The sequence below is a fragment of the Zalophus californianus genome, chromosome 6 (genome assembly GCF_009762305.2).
Source record: "Zalophus californianus isolate mZalCal1 chromosome 6, mZalCal1.pri.v2, whole genome shotgun sequence".
In the NCBI taxonomy this organism is placed as follows: Eukaryota; Metazoa; Chordata; class Mammalia; order Carnivora; family Otariidae; genus Zalophus; species Zalophus californianus.
Genome location: NC_045600.1, coordinates 142,567,221 through 142,586,894, shown reverse-complemented (window position 1 = coordinate 142,586,894; position 19,674 = coordinate 142,567,221). Strand labels below are relative to the sequence as shown.

The following is a 19,674-nucleotide window of genomic DNA, read 5'->3' as shown; positions in this document are numbered from 1 at the left end:
GAGCTCGCTCAGAGCTGTGGTTCTTGGCAATACTCCTGTCCCCGCCCCGGGCGGGGGCTTGGCCAGCTTCTCCCAGCCCTTCTGTGGCTGGGAAGCTGCTCTCCCCAGACTTGTCTCATTGAAAAGCTGGGTCATACTAACTCCATTTTACAGATGAGGAAACTGAGTCCCAGTGGTAAAGTGAGTCCTTGCCTAAGGTCACATGGCTAGTCAAGTTCTCCACCATCCTGCCTGCTTTTCACTCTTTTGTTGTTTAAGACACAAGATGCTTCTTGGATGAAAACGTTTCACCCCTAAAAACACAGGTTTTTAAATCCCAGCTTAATGAACAAGTGCATTACAGGAATGGGTGTGAAGCCATTTCCCCAAATCAGCTTAAATTTTCAATCATCAACTCTGAAATTAATCAGATTCCATTTTACTTTTTTTTTTTTTTTTTTTTTTTTTTTTTGCCTGTGGTGCTTGAAACTGAAAGCTTGAATTTCTAGTCACATTTCCTACGTCCTTGAGGCTGTGGGATGGAAGATAACCAGATTATTGAGATGCAGTCCTATTTCTTACCCCCCACCCAGCCCCCCAAAAGGCCTTTCGAGACAGAAGTGACTTCAGCCAGCAGGATTGATTAGAAGCTGGACACTTTGAGCGGGGCACACCCCGCATGTCCCGTGGGTCCTGTGCATCCTGCACAGCTCTGGCCTCGGGGCACCTGCAGCTCCGCACTCGCACTCGTGTGGGCTGCAAAGCCAGGAGACAGAAGGAACATGAAAGCCAACAGCCTCTGAGGGGAGCCTGATTCCAGTTTGTTTCTTGAAACTACTTCCTTGTGGAGCATGTAGGATGAAAGACAAACACGAGGTTGTTTTGGTCCCCTGGAGGCGTCCTGCAGACCTGTGGTCCTCCCCCGCCCCTGAGGGGGACACACGCTATCACTGTCCCCTCTGCCCTCTGGTCATTGGCTCTGGATTCCCCTGCAGGCTTGGAGGGGGTACAGGTTATCATCTGGAGCCTGTCTGCCTGTCACACCAGGGTCCTGGGGTGTCGGGGACTCGTGAGACTCTCAGAGACCCGCCTCAGAGCCTGTGGCTTTGGGGCTCGCTTCAGGAGGGGATGGGACAGAGGGTTCTGGGGCAGGGGCTCAGTAGGGAGTGGAGTGAGGGGGTCCTCCCCACACTCCGTGGCTTCCTTCTTAGCTTCGGCTCCTCCTTCTCCAAGAGTTTTGTTCTTTCCTAAAGTGATAGCCCGGCAAGGTGACCTGTTGGCACTAGAGAGGCGCCAGCCCTTCTTGGCACCTGATCCTCCTGGCCGGCCCGCCGGGGGCCCAGGGTGTGGCCCCAGAGGCAGGCGGGGGGTGGCAGGTGGGGTAGAGCGGGGTGGATGGCACCCGGCATCCGGGTTACCGCCTGGGCCCACCCGCAGTGCCGCCAACGTGAAGAAATGGGAGATGGAACTGCAGACCCTGCGGGAGAGCAACGCCCGGCTGACCACGGCGCTGCAGGAGTCGGCCGCCAGCGTGGAGCAGTGGAAGAGGCAGTTCTCCATCTGCCGCGATGAGAACGACCGGCTCCGGAACAAGGTGGGTGCCGGGGGTGCCCCGGGGATGGGGGTCCCCGTTCCGCTTCTCTCTTCCCGCCGCCCTCACTTGCCCCCCCTCCCCGTGGCGGGAAGAAGACTCGCTGTCGCTCCCCTTGGAGACCCCCCTCACCTCCCCACTTTCCTGAGGAGGAACACGAGTGAGCGAGCCAGGTTTCACAGCTGCTGTTGCAAAGACGACGAACCCACGGGAGACTCCAGCCTTGTCCCTCTGATGCTAGTTGGGGGCGGCCTTCCCTTGGCACATTTCTCTACCGAAGATCAACGCACCGTGTTCACCGTCCAGAGGGTGAACGAGGAAAATAGATTTGGGAAACTGCGAGGAGCGTTCACTCAGCAAGCCTACTTCCATGCAAATCACTGTGTCTAAGAATATGAATTGGGAAGTGGGCAAAGGAATACGGCACCTGAAGTGTGAGCTGAGTGATCCGAGCATGTCATCTGCAGCCTTTCCTGTGATTAGTCGCTCACGCTCTTCGTGGTGGGGCTGAGTCGATGAGGTAGTTGTGGGGAGGCCCGAAAAATCCCCAGTTGAGACCCCAGGGGTCTCTGTGTGGCCATGTTTTGATGCTCAGCACGTTTATCAGGCAGGCCGTGGACAGCGGCTGCCGTGTAAGTGTGGGATTTCAGGGGGACACATCACCCTGAGACGGGTCTTCACGCCCCCGGCCCCCCATTGGTAACCTGCCCACCGGCCTGAGTGGAGCCACCAGAGGTCACTCCCCTGCTCGCCCATCTCACTTTGCTACAGATGACATAAAACTGCCTCGTGTCGTTTATTCATTTCAGTGCCTCAAGTGCTGACCGTGAGGGCACCAGGCCAAGTGCTGACTGTGTGCGTTTCCTCCCAGGGCCTGGCCGGTCCGTCTGCCTGCAGGACCGATTGCCCACCCTTCTCTTCCCAAGCAGAGAGCTGGCTCTCGCCCCTCGTGCGAGTGTAACGGGGGGAGGAGAGGAAGTACACCCCTTAGAGTTTGCTTCCTCAACGGGAAGCACTGGGAACTTGATTTCTAGGGCACAAGGTAGCAGTTAGTGGAGTCCCCGGGGGCTCCTGGGGCTGGGGGTTCAGACTCCGGGGGCTGGCGTGCAGTTGCCTCCGAAAGTGTCGTCATCCTGACCGCCCGGTGCCCTTCCCCTCGAGGGCTGCCGCCTGCTTGTGGGACCCCATCAGTGTGATGCTTTGTGTTACCGTTGGCTCCCTTCCATCACGCTCTCTGCACACACGCTCTGGCCGCTGGGAAGCACTCGGCGTCGGACGGCCAGGCCAAGGCTGTGAGGCCTTTGAACCCCGTCTGAGAGGTCAGGCCTGGGAAGGGGAGAAGAGTGCACTCTGGAGACTTGCCAGTCCAGTCTGCACCTTTCAGCTCTCCCAGAGGAGGCTCGCTCACAGGCCAGGCCCTTCCGGCGTGCGTCAGTAAGGAAAGGTCACCCTGGTTTAAAATGTTTGAAATGTCATTGCCTCTCATTTGGGGGCCACTGTCCCACAGCGTTAATTGATTCTCTTCCTTGCTGTCTTAAACCTTTGAGATGAAATAGAATAATTCAGGACACGATCAAATGGTGTGAAAAATCATTATGGGGAGAAGCGGATAGACTCGTGGGACATCTGGCCCCTACTCGGTACGAGTCCTTTAAAGCAAACCTGCCATTCCTGTCCCGGGGCGGTGAGAGCAAACCGGAGGCCCAGCGTGTCCCGTGGCCAGTTTTCGTGTCTGCCGCGGCTCTGCCGGCATTAGGCAGGGCGGACAGCCCCGCGGGGGAGGCACACGGGGTCTGTTCGCAATTGACGGTTCATTGTAAAAGACAGCCTCAGTGGCCGCGGTGGTCTTTGCTCCGTGACCCAAGTAAACGAGCCTCCCTGCTCCAGCCTGTGGTGTTTGTTACAGATTGACGAGCTGGAGGAGCAGTGCGGCGAGATAACCAGAGAGAAGGAGAGGAACACGCAGCTCAAGAGGAGAATCGAGGAGCTGGAGTCAGAACTACAGGAGAAGGAGACAGTGAGTGGAGGCGCCTGTGGGCGCTGTGCGCCCAGGACACGGCAGGTGTCGGCGGGGGGTGGGGGCAACGTGACCAGCCCTGGGGGACAGCTGCCTAGATGTCAGCACGGGGGCCAGCCAAGAGCTGCCCAGAGGCTGGGGCCCGAGGGGGAGCCGGGTGTTGACGAAACAGTCGGAAACGTTTATAGGTGAGCTGCTGTCACAAGTAGAGTTGTGCTGTCGGGCTAACGCAGCGAGAGCCCCCACCGTGCGGGCGTTTGTTTTCGGGGGGGCGGCAGGACCACTAAGTGCGCAGATGCTGGAGACTGTGGGCAAGCCGCCAAAGTCCCAGCCTCCGTTTCCCTGTCCAGAAGATGGGGATGCTAAGAATCCGTCTCTTTGTGGCGGCGCGCAGACATCAGGCTACAATAATGCACGTAACAGGATTGCCCATGTGCTGCGTATTAACTCCACCGCCTTTGTTACTGTCGAGGACGTCAAGAGCTGCTTCCGCTAATGTGCACACAGATCGTGGGCTTTCAAGAAGGCTTTCTATCTGACTTTCCCATCCTTTTTCAAACTTCTGTCCCCTTAGGAGTTGAAAGACCTCCGCAAACAAAGTGAAATCATACCTCAGCTCGTGTCAGAGTGTGAATACGTCTCTGAGAAGTTAGAGGTAAGGGTGGTGGGGGCGCATCCATCTTGGCTCCGACCAGAAGGAATTCGGGTGCGATGCGTTTCTCTGGGGGGCGGCCCCCTCTCCCAGCTCCCCTGGTAAAGCAGAGTGAGGTTCTCGCCATGAGAAGCCAGCAGGACCTGCATGCCAGTTGCCGTCTCTGCCCCCCGGCTGCAGACGCAGCAGTGTTTCTGCTCTCTCCACCTTTGCCAAGGTGTCCTGTGCGTAGCCATAGTGCAGGGGCTGTGTCCCGCTCACAGAAGTCTCCACAGAGCCATAGGGCAGTGAGAAGCTGGCCGAAGGGAGGGCGGAGAGCGTAAGACCCGGAGTGAGGCCACCTTGCCACACCCCAGCCAGTGACCTTGAACACGACCTTGGGCAGCGCCCCCTCACTGGCCTCAGATTCCTGATCACAGCTTCTTTCACTTCCCCCCACTTCAGGAGTGCTCTATTCAGGTGTACGTCCCCAGTATTAGTCACTGGTTCCTGTATACCCAGAAAGTCAGGCGCTCACTGGATGTGGGGAGAACAGGCCTGCCCCTCGTTTACGGACTCACAGCCACTCTGAGCTTAGGAGGAGCTCGACCGGCTCCCTGGCCACACCGCCTGATCCTGGAGCCCGTCCTGCCTCACTGAAGCCAGGGAGGCCTCGGCCTCTCGGTGGAACCGGGGAAATAAGTCACTGCCCCGTTTGTCCCATTTCTCTCTCCCGGAATGGAACTCACATGTGGCCTCTGCAGACCCTTCTGGGACCAGGGCCGAAGATCCCTTGTGCTGGGCCTGCGGACTTTCTCTGCCGGGCGCTTTGTGAAGGGGCCCACTTGCCTCGGGCTCCCCCAGACAGGACCCGAGCTCTGCATTCCGTGTAGGGCCGTCCTTTAATCAGGCCCGAGGTGGGTCATGCACTCTGCCTGTTAGCACCTGCGCCCGGGAGCAGGCAGGAGAGCGGGGCGCACCGGCACACCCCACATTCTGCGCTGATGGCCCCGGTCACAGACTTGCGTGCTGGGGGCTTCGCAGGCCGGGGAGAGGGGACAGCTGGGCTGTTGCGGGTCTCGGCAGACGGGCCCCCTTGGCTCTGCTCCAGGCCCTCCTCCCGCTTGTGTTGCTTCAGGCGGCAGAGAGAGACAATCAGAACCTGGAGGAGAAGGTGCGTTCCCTCAAGACGGACATTGAGGAGAGTAAGTACCGTCAGCGCCACCTGAAGGTAGAGGTGAAGAGCTTCCTAGAGGTGCTGGACGGCAAGATCGACGACCTGCACGACTTCCGCCGCGGCCTCTCCAAGCTGGCGGCTGACAACTAGGGGCCGCGGGGGGTGGGGGGTGGGCTGCAGGGGGAGGGGGATGGAGCGGGGGCGGCCTCCCGTGGGCGTCGCTCCCCTCCGCGCGCGTGCGGTCGGTCGTGTTTGCGCACCGGTGGCGCCGTCCAACCTCACCTCCCCGCCTGGCCAGGCTGCGGACCCCGGGACGCCGCCGACTCAGGAACCCCGCGCCAGCTCCCCCTTACGCGTTTACGCAGTCAGGGCAGGGATGTTTGTATCTTTCTCAAGGGCTGTTGCAACCACACCAACCGGACAAAGCGTTTTCTAATCCAGATACAAACACCCTTTACACCTCCTTTTTCGTAAGAGCGGTCAGAGTATTTGAGCGTCCGCCGGGCACCAGTGTGGGGGTCCCGGGGCGGGGTGGGGGGGGACAGCTTCCCTCGCCGTCAGAACCAAGATGCTTTCAAGCGGTCTGAGTAGAGACTCGTCCAGAGAAAGAGAACAGGTCTCTGGTGGGCGCACGGGGATGGCCTGCATCCGCTCTGCCCGCTTCCTCCCACCTCCAGTTTGTAGGGTTGCCACAACGTTCCTTTCCTGGGCTTTCATTTCTGAGCAGGTTGCTGTGCTGTGGGGGCAGAGCGCAGTGAGGGTGCCTGGCACAAAGTAGGTGCTTAATAAATATTTGTTCAATTAAACTTACAGCACTTAGTGTTTTAATCAACCCCCCAGCAGAGTCCATTGGACCCTGTTGGACGGCCCATCATCTTGCTGTGCTGGACAGGAATTCGACTGACTGTGTGTGGTCAAGCTCTGGGTGGGCTCCAGGGGCCCCCGGGGCAGGACTGGGTGACTTGGAGGCAGCAGGAGCTGGTCTGAGGCCGCTCATAGCCCATCCACGGCGCTCGGCCCCTGAGTGCCTTTGAACTGGGACCACCCTTCTTCTCTAGGGTGGGGATCTAGGAGAGGACCCTATGTTGGGACTGGACAACTAAGAAAGAAATCACACAGGCCCATGAGGGAGAGGCCAGTCATACTGGCTGAGCCGTGGCCTTAGCACCTCTGGCCTCTCTCCGTGCCTGCTAAGGAAAGGACCAGAGCCATAAAGCTCTCCTCTCTTACTGAGTTTCTCAGCGGGGCCAGGGAAGGTCTGGGCACCCTGCATGTGGCAAGATGGTTTGAATCCCTGGCCACGGGCATCTCTAAATGCCTTTCGGGGTGGTGGAGGATTTGGTGCCTCCTTACTCCCCTTGCCTGCTTTGGGAACCACCAAGAGAACATCTCCTTCTAGAAAGAGTTTCTAGAATTTCTCCCTGGGGAATTTGGATGAACAATAAAACAGCCTGAGGAGGCAGGTGGGACACACACAGATGTGGCCCGGGCCCTGGGATGAATCCTGCTATTGGGACCATGTCTCTGAGCAGAGAGCTCTTATTGGGATGAGGGAGGGAAGGTCAGTCGTCTGGAGCACCAAGGCACCTTGTGGCAGGGGCGGGGACGGGGGCACGGGGGTCCTGCAGGCTGAGGGGGGTGGCTCTGCTTGAGCATACTGGGCTCGTGGCAGACAAAGTGGAAAGCATGGGCAGCCCTCTTGGTGACTTGAGATAGGGTGCTGTTGGCCCGCCCTTTCCCCAGAACCCCCCGGATAGCTCTCAGGGCAATCGGGAGAGCAGAGAGCTGGGCTGGCCACGATTCGGCCCCGTGGCCCAGCAGTGGCTCGAGGGGGTTCTTCTCAGGCCAGGTGAGACCACCTGTCCCTCAGGTGGGGCCTGGGGCTGCCTGGGAGCAGTGCCTCCTGGGATTCCAAGACCTCCGCTTGGGTCTTCTGATGCCTGCCACCCCTGTGTGTTGGGTGACTTACGGATCTGGAAGGAGCCTTCTTGACCGACTGGAGCACACTCAGGTGGCATACACAGAGGAAGGTAGAGCGGCCACAGCCGTTTGTGAGTTCCGCAGCTGGGGCACTGGGAAACATTGCAGAGGTAGTGCCATGACTGGTGGGCTGCCGTGTCCCTCTGTGGTCAGGACCCATGATCCCTGCTCACCCGTCCCTGGGGGGTTTGGCCAGCACCTTGCCAGGGGGTAGGATGCACGGTGTGGCGTCGGGTGTTGCGGCCCAGGAGCCAAGAGCAGGAGGGGCGCTCCTAAGGGAGGATGGGTTCAGCGGGGAAAGCACCATAGCTGTAGGAAAGCACTGGCCTTTCACTTCCTTCTGCTTTTCTCTGAAGATCTTAGTGCTTCTTCATGGACTTTGTTTAAAAAAAAAAAGAAAAATTGGCCCGGGGGCAAGCTGGAGGGTCTGTGAAGAGACTACCCCATCTGGCAGCCCCTGGCACCGTGGGGGTGGGCTCCACAGAATGAAAATGACCCAGTGCGTTCATCCCGCTTTCCGCCTGAGCCAGTTTCATGCCCTCACTTACGGGGACCGCCAGCCGCACCGACGTCCTTCGGTTGTCCGCATCGACGCGAGCGTGGGCAGCACATCTGCCTGGCACTCGTGTACCCGCCGGCCAGGCCGTGCTGCTGGACCGGCTAGAGCCAGGACCGCTTCCTTGCCGGGTCATGTCTCCTGATGCTGACATGTCTGGGGCTGGCCGCCTGAACAGGGATTAGCTTTTTTCCTGCATCTGTGAAACTGGGGCCCAAAGGAGGTGAGGTGAACCGTGGAACCCCTTTATCATAATGGGCCTTACAAATAATGTTCCTTCTGGGGTGCCTGGGTGGCTCAGTCAATTAGGTGGCCGACTCTTGATTTCGGCTCAGGTCATGATCTCAGGGTCCTGGGATCGAGCCCCGCAGCGGGCTCCCCGTTTAGTAGGGAGTCTGCTTCTCCCTCTGCCTCTGCCCCTCCCCCTGCTCATGCGTGCTCACTGTCTCTCTCAAGTAAATAAATCTTTAAACATAATAATGTTCCTTCTAAGTAAAGACCCAACTGGGTGCATCACAAAATTGAGAGGGATGAGGGGAGAATTCTCGCTAGTGCCCAGGGAATGTAACCCCCAAGTGACAGGTTGGGACAGTGTGGTCACGCCTTGAAGGGAGAGCGAGCCAGCATCCACAGAGACCTGGAGCTTGGGTGGCCCGTGAGTCGCACACGGTCCTGTGTGCTGTCACATTAGACTCAGGTGGGCGAGAGCATTGGGCAGAGTCATTCCCCACTTTGCAGACAGGAAGCAGAGACAGTGACATGCCCATCACCCAGCAGCCTCATGGGCTCCCCATCCGGCTCTTCCGGACTTCGGTCCGGGGTCATTCTGGGAGCCATGCCACTGCTCTCCCTTTGTGACCTTTGTGTGCCAAGATGAAAGTTCTCTGGGATCCTGTTGAGAGCACACTGCAGTTATATTATTTTAATATGTGTCCACAGCGGGTGGTGATTTATAAATGCGCGAACTAGAATTACATTACGGTCATTACAGACAGTAGGCTCCATTTTTGAATGTCTCCAGCTTTGCAAGGACCTTTCTGAGAGTGTGTTGGTTAAAATGCTGTCCGTGCTCTGAGAGGCCAGATCCACGAAACACAACCGTTGCAAGTTCTTCGTTGATGGCTTGCTTTAGTGGCGGTTTGTCCAAAGACAAACTGAGATGGCAGAGTGGTAAGCCGAGTTCCGGCTGGGAGGTTGTCTGACCGCTGCCCACCCCCTGCCCAGACCGGAGCCAGCCCTGGGGAAGGAGCAGGCCAGCCCTGTGGTTAGAGCAGGTTGAGTGGGACCTGACTTGACCCCCAGGAGGACTGTCCAGGTGGGCAGTGGTCTCCAGCCTGCAGGCTCCCCGTGGACTTCTCCAGACTCGGGCAGCCCACGAGCTCCGCCTTGAGGATGGTGGTGCCCGACGGTCATGTACTGTATTTGGCATGAAGCATCGAGGCACGGGTAGAACAGAATATAGTTCAGGTGCTCCCTGGAAACACTGCCGTCTGCCCATTCTAAAGGACTACTTCTCTCTAGAAGTTAGGGGCAATGTTGGATGAGAACCAGCCACCGGGCATGCCAGGGACCGTACTGGGGCCCCTCCCACGTCACCAGGTGCACCCTTAGAAGGAAAGCAGCCGTGAGGAGGCTTTAGCATAGGTGTTCAAAAGGGGCTGCCCTTTAAGATGGAGACAGCCATGCTCTCTGCTCATCACTGAAACTGGGTTGCTTGTGCCATTGGTCCTTCTAAAAGTTACGACTCTTTTATTTCCTTGAAATGCCACTAGATTTTTGAAGCGCTGACAATTTAAACTAGAAGCTTGCAAATCAATAAACTAGAAGCTTGCAAATCAATGTCCGTATATATTTTTAAATGATATGCATGGTTTAAAAGGAGCCTAATTCTGAGTACATGGTTTCTCCAAAAGAAACATGTTTGGGGGGTGGTGGGGGTGGCATCATGGAGAGGGAATCCTGTACAGAAATGTGTGTTCTTTACATGTCTTTTCCATACACCTGTCTCAAGGAGATGGGCTTTTCCTCTTTAAACACCAGTCAGGCAAGAAGGAGACTTTGGTAATAATTTGGCAACTGTATGGAATGTTCTAGTGAACTTAGGAGTGTGCGTGTGTGCACCTGTGTGTGTGTGTGTGTGTGTGTGTGTGTGTGTGTGTGTTGGAAAAAGTGGGAGAAACTATAAGGAACGGTTTTAAATAAAAAATATATATACCTAAGAGCAGTCTTTAATAATCCTGGTGGTGGTGCTATATGTTCTGGAATCTGTTTCTGAGGAGATAAGTTTGTGGGTCTTTTGTTTCGAGTGGAATTGTACAGTGCCCTACTCTTTTTGATGATGCAGAGCCTTGTGAAAAGTGGTCCCCCAGGCCACACAGACCCCTGGTGCACCTGGCAGGAGGCCGGACTGTGGGACATTTTGGCAGATGATTGACAGGTCTGATGATATACAGCTGTGGGGAATGTGTTACTGTTTTTACAGTTTTACTGTTTTTCCTTCATGCCTCTTGTACCGCTTTGAATATAAAGTCCTGACTTCAGATAAATTGTTGTAGCAATGTCCTGTGATATAATAGCCCATTAGGCATTTCTTATATCAAATGTAAGAGTTTAATGATTAGTGCAAGGTGGTCAAGTGGACTGTCCCAGGAGATCTAGGATGTGTTTTTTTTTCCCTTTTTGAATGCATTTTTAGTTCCTAAATAACTTACACATTTTTCAAAAAAAAACTACAGATGAGTGAAAAGAAAAAAATCACCTGCTATTAGACCATCTGATTATAACCACTGTTAACATTTTAATATATATTTTTTCAGACTCTTTCCTATGCATCTGTATTCATTTCATTACTTTTTCATGAAATACAATTATGTTACACATAACTGTTTTATAACTTTTTTCCCTTGTGACATTATATCATGATTATATATCACTCAAGATGTGAATTCTACCATTTTTAACCTCTGTATAGGTTGTCCTGTGGATACTTGGATGGTTCCCGATTTTTTATGGTCATGGTCAAGGATATGATGAAATCCTTTGTTCTAACATCTTTTTAAACTTTTCAGAAGATTTACTGACGATCACTTCTAAAATTGGACTTGCTAGGTCAGAAGTGTGGTGGGTAATGCACATGCTACTCCGTGGATGTCTCCTTCTGTCCTTCCTGGGCACACGGGAGACTCCGCTCCAGCCCTCTCATTTGAAGTTCTGCAGGGTCCCGTGACATTCGGGCCAATGAAACCAGAGCAGAAGAGACCTGAGAAACTCCCAGGCCGAGACTGTGAGATACCCATGACCCCGTTCTCCAGGCTTTTGCACGCTTGCCTCCGCATGGGGTGATGTCCCGGCCTGGGGGCTTCTGTCAGCTGGGGTCCTTGAGGGACGGCAGAAGAACCCCTTCTCCCCTCACGACACCCACCCCCCCTCCCCACCTGCACAGACATGGAGTGTGGGGTAAACAGTAAGCCTCAGACATCACGTCACTGGGATTTCAGGGTTAGTTTGTCACTGCAGTGTAACATGTCCTATTCTGACTAACAGAAAAGGGTACACATATTTTTAGGACTTTTAATATATATTGCCTCAAATTGCCTTCCAGCAAGATGATTCCAAATTATACTCCCACCAGCAATGTGTGAGAATGTACTACTCCGCCTTTAATCCTGGTGTTACCGTGGGGGCTGGGGGCTAGTTTTGGTATGCATTGTTTGATTCAAGTGTGACCCTCACTAACAAAAAATATTGATTGGACAATATTCTTTTGTAATTTACCTATTCATCTCCTCTGACCACTTTTCTCATAAGATGTGTAGCTGTCTCTTATTTCTAAGAAGTTCTTCCTTTCCCCATAAATACCTTAAAAAAAATTATGTATCGCTTTTTAAAATGTTTAGACATTTAAACATCTTTTTTTCTTTTTATCCAAATCTATCTTTTCCTTCATGCCTGCTACCTTTGCTGGCTTATGAAGATCTTTTGGATTCTAATTCCAGTATTGTATAAATAGTCCCCGGGATTTTATCCTTACACTTTGTTTTTCAGCAGTTAAATCTATGGTGAGTAGGGGTTGGGTGAAAGAGCCGACGGGGATTAAGAGCACACGTACCATGATGAGCACTGGGTGAGATGTAGGATTGTTTGACCACTCTATTGTACACCTGAAGCTAACATCACACTGTATTAATTATACTGGAATTTAAAAAATAAACAGGCCAATAAATAAATAATAAAAATAAAATGAAAAAAATGTTAAATCTATGATCCATCTGGAATTTTTTTCTAAATTGGGAAATCTGTCCTTTCTCTACAGATATGAAATTCCATTTTTACTGTATACCCAAGCCTTCTATATCATTAAGTGTGCTTCTGAGCTCTCTGTGGGGCATGCCCTGCCACACTGTTCCACACTGTTAGCTGTCACACATTTAGACTACACGTCTCCATTAATTAAACGTTTTCAAAAAAATTTTAGTACTTTTTGTATATTACGATTTCTAAAAGAAATTTGGGATCATTTTGTAATGTTTAGAAGAATTGGAAATTGGATCATGTAAAAATGTATAGCTTACTCCTATAATTCTTCAGAGAGAAGTAACATCTTTATAATATTTCAACTTTGATTTCAGTAAATTTATAAAATATTAGGTTCCCCAGTATATTTTTTCTAGTAGCTGTGCTTCCTATTGTAAATGAGCTCTCTTGTTTATTGTATTTTCCAACTGTTTATTGTTCATATAAAGCACTTTTTTTCTAAGTGAAAATTAGACTCACTGATTTTTATTTAAAGTATTATATAAGAGTTGAGTAAATGTACATGTTAGGGGAAAACATAGAGACTGAAAGTGCCCCATAATGAAAATCCCTCTGCCCTAAGATAGTCAACAGTTGGTGCGTATTCCTCACGTTTGTTTTCCTAAAAATGTTTTTCCCTTTTATCCTTCTGACCATATGCCACAGCTCCTCCAGTACTTGCATTTTTTATTTGGTAATAGATCTCGGGCGTCTTCCTGGGTCAGTACACGTCAATCTACCTCATTCTTAACTCTGCATAGAGAGCAGTGTGTGTGTAACTGATTTATTTAACATGGCAATTGGTTCATTTTGTAACTAGCCAATTACTGAATTTTCTTTTCTTCTAATGGTTTTGTTGTTATTAATTCTTTTGCCTCTCTCAGGTAGACAGTGGTTCTGGGTGGTAATGATAATTTTACCTCCATATTTTTTTTACCTCCATATTTTTAATGATCTTATTTTACTTCCTTATCACAGTGGCCACTTTTGGAAGAATGTTAAGTAACACACATATAATTGTGCCAGTCTTGTACATTCTTTATATATGTATTTTTTACTTAGCAAGAATACTTCTAGTGTTTCTCTAAAAGTATAAATTTTACTCTTAGTGTAAGATATTCTTAATATTTCAATTTATATGTTAAAATGATGTCTTTCTAGTTTGCTGAAAGCTTTATCAGTAATAGATGTTAGAATTTTATTAAATTCCTTTTTTCACATCTGTCAAGATGATCAAATGCTTTTTATCATGACCTAAGATGAATCACTTTCATAGACTTGCTAATGTCTAAGCCCCCTCTGCATTTCTAGAAAAACCTGGTTGAGTCACAGTATAGTATTCTTCTAATATAGATCTCCACTCAATGTTAACAGTGGTTATTTATGGTGGGTTAGTTTATGGTAGATTTTTATTTTGTGTTTTTATCTGTATTTTCTGATTTTTCCACAAGTCTCGTGTATTACTTGTATAATAAGAGCTTTAAAATAAGAAAAATATTCTGAATTTGGCTTGCTCATATCTTAGAATTTTTCATATGTTAAGATGGATCGTTGCGTAATTTTTTGTCCCGCTTTGTCAGGTACTGGTGTTGGGTTTATGTTAACGTCTTTAAAAAAAAAAAAAAAAAGACAAAAACTTGGGGAGCTCTTGCTCTCTTTTTTTCTATGCCCTGGAAACATAATAAATAATATATAGAATTTTTTGCTCCTTCAAGTTTCTATAATCTGTGTAAAACTGTCCAAGTCTAGTGCCTTTTTAGGAAATAATTCTTTGACACCTTTTTAAAATGTTTTCTAGGCTCATTGGTCTCCTCAAGCTTTCTTCCTGTTCTGTGAGTTTGGAGCCATTTAAGTTTATTAATAAAGATTCTGTGAAGATTTTCAGATTTGCCAGCGTAGAGTTTTCTCCTTTCTCATTCATAACGCTGTGTGCCTGTGCTTTCCCTTTATTCTGATTAGTTTTCCCAGAATTAGTCTATTTTATCAGTCTTTTCAAAGAACTTAAATCCTAATTTACTCTTTCACCGTTTTATGATTTTTTTGTTAGTTTTTAGTATTTCTTTAATTTTTTTTCACCTGCTCGAGGTGAATGCCATTTTAAGTTTTACTTATTTAATGATGGATGCAGTTACTAGCAATTGTAAGGCTGTGACTTCTCTTCTGAATACTTCTTTGTCCATATCCCTCAGATTTTTAAGTAGATTGATCGAAGTTATAAATAATTTGTAATTTCAGATTTAACTTCATTTTCACTGGAGAGTTATTTGAAATTATTTTTTAAAATTTCCAGATATTTTGATATTTGCTATTGTTTTTAACATTTGTTACACATTTTGAGCTTAACTGCTTTGCTGTCAAAGAGGGTATGGCCTGTACACTTTCTGCATTTTGGAGCTTACCGCTAGCTTCTTGGGACCTAACAACTTGTCAATTTTAATAAATATTCCCAGGATATGCATTGCTACAACGCCTAAAAAGAAAAAAAAAAAGTATTCCCAGGAAACTGGAAAAAAAGATATATTCTCTGAAGGGAACAAAATTCAGTCTCTCTGTATTAATTTGACCTTATTAATTACAATATTATGGACCATTAATTTTTACTTATTTGATCCATTAAAGACTAAGGAAAGTGTGTGAGTCTCCCACTACTGTTGAATTTCTGTCTGTTTCTCTTGTGTTTCTAATGGTTTTTGCTTTATGTGTTTTAGTATGGTGTTATTTGGCAAATTATCTTTTTATATTTAAGGCAAAAATATGTCCCTTTGAAGACTTGTATACCTTTGTGAATGTTACCTGATTTTGTTGTAACAGTTGTTTATGTAGAAATATATAGTTCAGTAAAATGTTTGTGTCTATTTTTAAGTCAACAAAAATCTTTCAGGATTTCAAAAATCCTTTGTGTCTTAAGGTATTTTGGAAGCTCTTGATCTCCCCAAGGGTAGGTTAACGTACTCTGGGGTCGCTTCCTGAGCCGAGGGAAGGATGGCGGTGTGGGTTGAGGTCCATGTGCTTTTGGTGGAACAGAATGAGAGTTTTTGAGTATGCCAACATTTCCAGTTCCTGCTTTGAGGCAACCCCATGCTTGGGTATGCTTAGGGAACACCTGCCCTTCAGCTGGTGACATTTTGCCTTGATGGGGCCAATACCAGAGCTATTCTCAACCCAAGAGGCATGTTTCTTCTGCAGGTCTAACGTTCTAAGCAGAAGGCAGCAGAGTATATGCTTGTGTTCCTGGCTGTTGTGGGGAAAGTTAATCTCAGAGACTCATTCTACGAGAAAAGATTTTTCCAGAGCTGTTTGAACAGATACTCACATGACAAAGTGCGTCAGGCAGAGAACCACCTCTTCCCAAACACATATAGGAGGTGTGAATCTCAACCCACGGCTCAGGAGTGGAAGAAATAAGACCTTCTCTCTTTACCCCTCATTCAAGTTAATTTCTGTTTCGAGTTCCCATTCTTCCGGGCCCATGCAATTTGGTCTTGGTCAATTCTGGGACCCCGTTCTCTGCAGTGTGAGTCTTCAGAGGTTCTGGGGGGGTTTACGTATCTTTCAAGGTCTTGGGAGGAGAGGTCTAGTGCCTGCCGAGGTGTCCTCTGTTCCTGCCCCTGCCCTGCTCTGTCTCCCACTCCACTCCCTCTGTGTCCTGCTCGCGTGCTTGGGAGTACGAGAACTTCTCAGATGTTCCTGTGCTCCGGAGATCTCTCTGCGGCCGTCCTGTTTGACAGCAAAGGTTTCAGGTGGAGGGTGACTGAACTTGAAGGGACTGCTGGATAGGCCAGCTGCGTTGGCGCAGGAGCTCACTGCAGCGTGAAAGCGGTTCTGTGGCCGCCAATGCCTGCTTGTTGGCTGCAGGCCCTCAGCCACCTTGTGGGTTAGCCTGTGACCCTGCCCACTTCGAGAGCCACCTCCCCGAGGGGCCTCCTCACACCACATCGGGTCCTGCCTTTCCCTCTCCAGGGCATTTGGCCATGTTGACCTGGCCCTTGAAATAATCCTCCCAAGACTCTGAAGTTTTCCTTCCCAGTCCTGTCTTACCTCTGACTACCCCTCCACTCCTCTCCTGCTTTGGAGTGTTGGAGTCTCCAAGGATCCGGCCTGGGCCACCTTCCCTTGACACTCTGTCCCCCAACTGTCTCAGGACCTCCACGGTTGATTCCATCAGCAGCTGCCCGTGCCCCCAGCTTGGGTCTCAATGCCCCCCCCCCCCCGCAGTTCAGCTCCCATCCTCCGGTGCCGCCGCCCTCTCCCCCACACTGGCCCATCTTTGCTGCCTGTGCAGCGACTCGTGATGTCGGGGTCCTCCCTCGGGCTGTCCAGTCTCTTCACCCCTGCCACACTCGGCAGATAGACCAACCCTGCCTGCTCCTGGCGTCCATTGTCCCGGAGCTCCTCCACCCTCTGGTTCCTCTTATGTGAAGCTGCCCGGAGGCCTCTTCCCAAGGCCGGACACCGCAGGTTCTAGCCGCGCCCCCCCACTCCCACAAGGCCTCCCAGGGCCCCTCCCCACCTGCCCGGCCTTGCTGTTCTCCTGCTGCTCAACCTCCCCTGGATGGAACCCTTCCGCTCTGCCGGCCTGGGAACGCAAAGGTGAGATTCCCAGAGCTTCCACAGGTGTGCACCTCCAGGGGCGAGGTGAGACGGTATGTTCCGGTGCTAATGGAAGGCAGCTGATGGGGAGTCTGTGGGTCCCAGAACGGGGGGCCAGAGCACAGCCAGCTTCTCCACAACTGGGGGACCCCAGGCCACTCGGAAGATCCTCAGACCTGTGAGACGTCAGGCTTCAGGGCCCCTGCCCTGGGAAGGAGCCCGCAGTGACCCTAAGTATGCCTGCCTCATGCTTCCCTCACCACAGCCCCAAGGTTGGGGTCTGCCTGGATGTGCCGGTGGCCTTCAAAGGGGGGGTCTGCAGACCAGATGCTTCGGGGCTACCTGGGGTTTCCAGGCCATCCCAGAAAAACTTCCCGGATTAGCACCTGCAGACTGGGCCTGGCCGTGTGCATTCTAGCAAGCTCCTTGTGCTGGACAGGACGGTGGCTCCCCAAAGCTGCCCACGTCCCAATTCCTGGAACCTGGGAATTCATGACCTTATGTGGCAGCAGGAACCTTGCAGCTGGGACTCAGGTTACAGAACTCCAGGTGGGGAGATGATCCTGGATTATCTGGGCGGGGGGGGGGTCCCAGTCTAATCACATGAGTTCTTCAACACAGAGCACTTTCCTGGCTGGGGTCAGAAAGAGACACGATGGTGGAAGGAGAGCCCGAGAGATGAGTGACCGCTGGCTTCGGAGAGAAACGAAGACCCCCGCCAGTGAACGCAGGTGGCCTCTAGAAACGGGAAGAGGCAGGGAAACGGCCTCTCCTCTCGAGCCTCCGGAAAGGACCACGGCCCCGCTGACACCCTGAGGTCAGCGCCGTGGGGCCCGCGCGGACTTGGGACCTACAGAACGGTAAGACCATCCGTGTGAAGTCTCCGGGTTTGTGGCGGTTTGTTACGGCCGCAGCAGAAAACCAATACACTCCTCCCGTGAGTTTACGTGGTTAAGAATCGCGAGGCTCTGCTGTGTAAGTTCAGTCGCCTACGCGGTTTCGTGTGGGTGGTCGTGAACGGAAGACCCCTCGATCCTAGCACCAGCTACCGCGTGCTTGAGCCCCCTGCTCAGAGTCTGGAGAGGGAGCGAACGAACGCGTGAACAGGTAAGCCCGATTGGCTCAGCTCCTCTTTTTTCCCCTGCAGGACACCCCCAAGGATGCTGCCCGTGTGGACTGCTATCGTGGACCAGCCTTGGCCAGAGGGCCCATCCCAGGTAGAAAACATGGCCTCGGTGGGCTGCGCTTGTGGGCCAGGGCTGCGGGTGGGGAGGCAGCGTGAGTGGTGTCAGGGACGAGGCGCCGTGGCCCGAGGGGAGGGCCAGGGAGACCCATGGGGCTGACACTGAAGGATGGGTGTGCCTTTGCCGGGACGTGGAGGCAGGGGGCATCCCAGGCACTTGGGCTTCAGCTGGGGCAACTTGGTGCCGAGTACAAACTGCGGGAGGGGCACGGCTGCCCCGGGGACAGCAGCGAGGTCCCTGAGGACTCGAGGACTCGGTCCCCCGGTCCCCTGCGGGCCGCTGAGGGGCTGGGGAGCTGGGAAGGCGGGTGGAGAGTGACGGGGGCGCAGGGAGAGCAGGCTGGGCGGTTGGAAGTTGGGCAGTGGGAGGGGACGCTCGTCCCTGAGGCCAGAGTCTGGGCTGAATTCAACGCTTGGCTGGAAGCAGGGGGCGAAGGGGGAAATGAGGGGGAGGAGGCTCCAGAGAAGGGGCACACAGAGCATAGTCTGGTGAGGAGGTTTAACTGGGAGAACTCTCTGGAAAAGGATCCAATTTCCAAGGGCTTCTTGTCTTTGGCAGCCCTTACAAAGCAAATTCTGAGAATTATCCATGCTTGGGTAAGTCTCAAGATACTGAAATTACAATGATTAAAATAAAAACAATACCAAACTGCAGAGTAAGTGTAGGGAAGTCCAACAAAGCTTTGGCTCTGCCATTTTTTTAAATACCAGGTTCTTTCCACAGAAACGTGCTAAGCCTGGCCTGTGTGTGCTGGGGCAGGAGGCCTGAGGCTTTGCCCCGGGTTCGGGGCTGAGGGCCAGCGGGTGGCTGGCGGCCGGTGTCCCTGTGCGGCGCCCCCGGGGGCCCGTGCGGGAGCCGTGTGGCGGCAGCGGGGGCAGCGGAGCCTGGGCTCCGGGTGCAGAGCGCACGTGTTCACGCACTGGAGCTGGATTCGGGTTGGCCCCCCTTGAGGTCGGGGAAGGCAGGACACGGGGCAGACCTGCGGGCGACCTGACAGCGGCCACACGTGGAGGTCGAGGCTGCAGCTGCCGAAGAAGGTGCCCAGTCCCTCCCAGCTGAGGCCCCTCAGGCCTGACTCTGTGAGGAGGGAGTTAGTTAAGAAGAATCTGGAAGCGGGAAGGGTTTTGATAAATAACTTTTCTTTGGAAACAGAGGAAGGTCAGTGCACCTCGTTCTGTGGAGACCCAGGACGGCCAGGGCAAGGGTGAGCTTCTGAGGTTAGTGGGGACACTCCGGACAGTCCGAGGAATGAGCGGACTGCCTTGTGCTGACCCCTTCCCCTTCCTGAATTCCACGCAAAGCAAGGAGGAAAGGCCCCAACATGAGACTTCGGTTCCTGAGGGAAACATTACTCCCTCACCCTTAGTAACTGCTTAAACAAATGCCTGAAATCTCATTAAAAACTTTAAACCACCCCTGCCCCCCGCCAGGCAGGGACAGCTGTGTTCGCGTATTAACGTTTCCTGTCCTCATGAGTGACGCTGACGCATTATAAATAGTTCTTTATTATGAGTTTATATAGCGCTCGATACATAAAATATATTTTATTTAAAATAGTTAAACTATTTCCGGCTATAAGCAGCTTATTCTGCTTCTCGCTAAAATCGTGTTCACAC

General features: G+C 51.8%; 1 protein-coding gene across 4 annotated transcripts in view; it reads left to right on the top strand.

Moving 5' to 3' along the window:
• HOMER2 (homer scaffold protein 2) overlaps positions 1-7,014 on the top strand; it is an 88,960-nt gene extending 81,946 nt beyond the window's left edge. For all 4 annotated transcript variants that reach the window (XM_027569153.2, XM_027569156.2, XM_027569155.2 and 1 more), the window contains 4 exons: positions 1,417-1,573; positions 3,477-3,587; positions 4,162-4,242; positions 5,357-7,014. In XM_027569153.2, the coding sequence (XP_027424954.1) occupies positions 1,417-1,573; positions 3,477-3,587; positions 4,162-4,242; positions 5,357-5,545 (538 nt within the window). In that variant the 3' untranslated portion in view covers positions 5,546-7,014. The remainder of the gene's footprint in view (positions 1-1,416; positions 1,574-3,476; positions 3,588-4,161; positions 4,243-5,356) is intronic.
• The last annotated feature ends 12,660 nt before the right edge of the window (positions 7,015-19,674 follow it).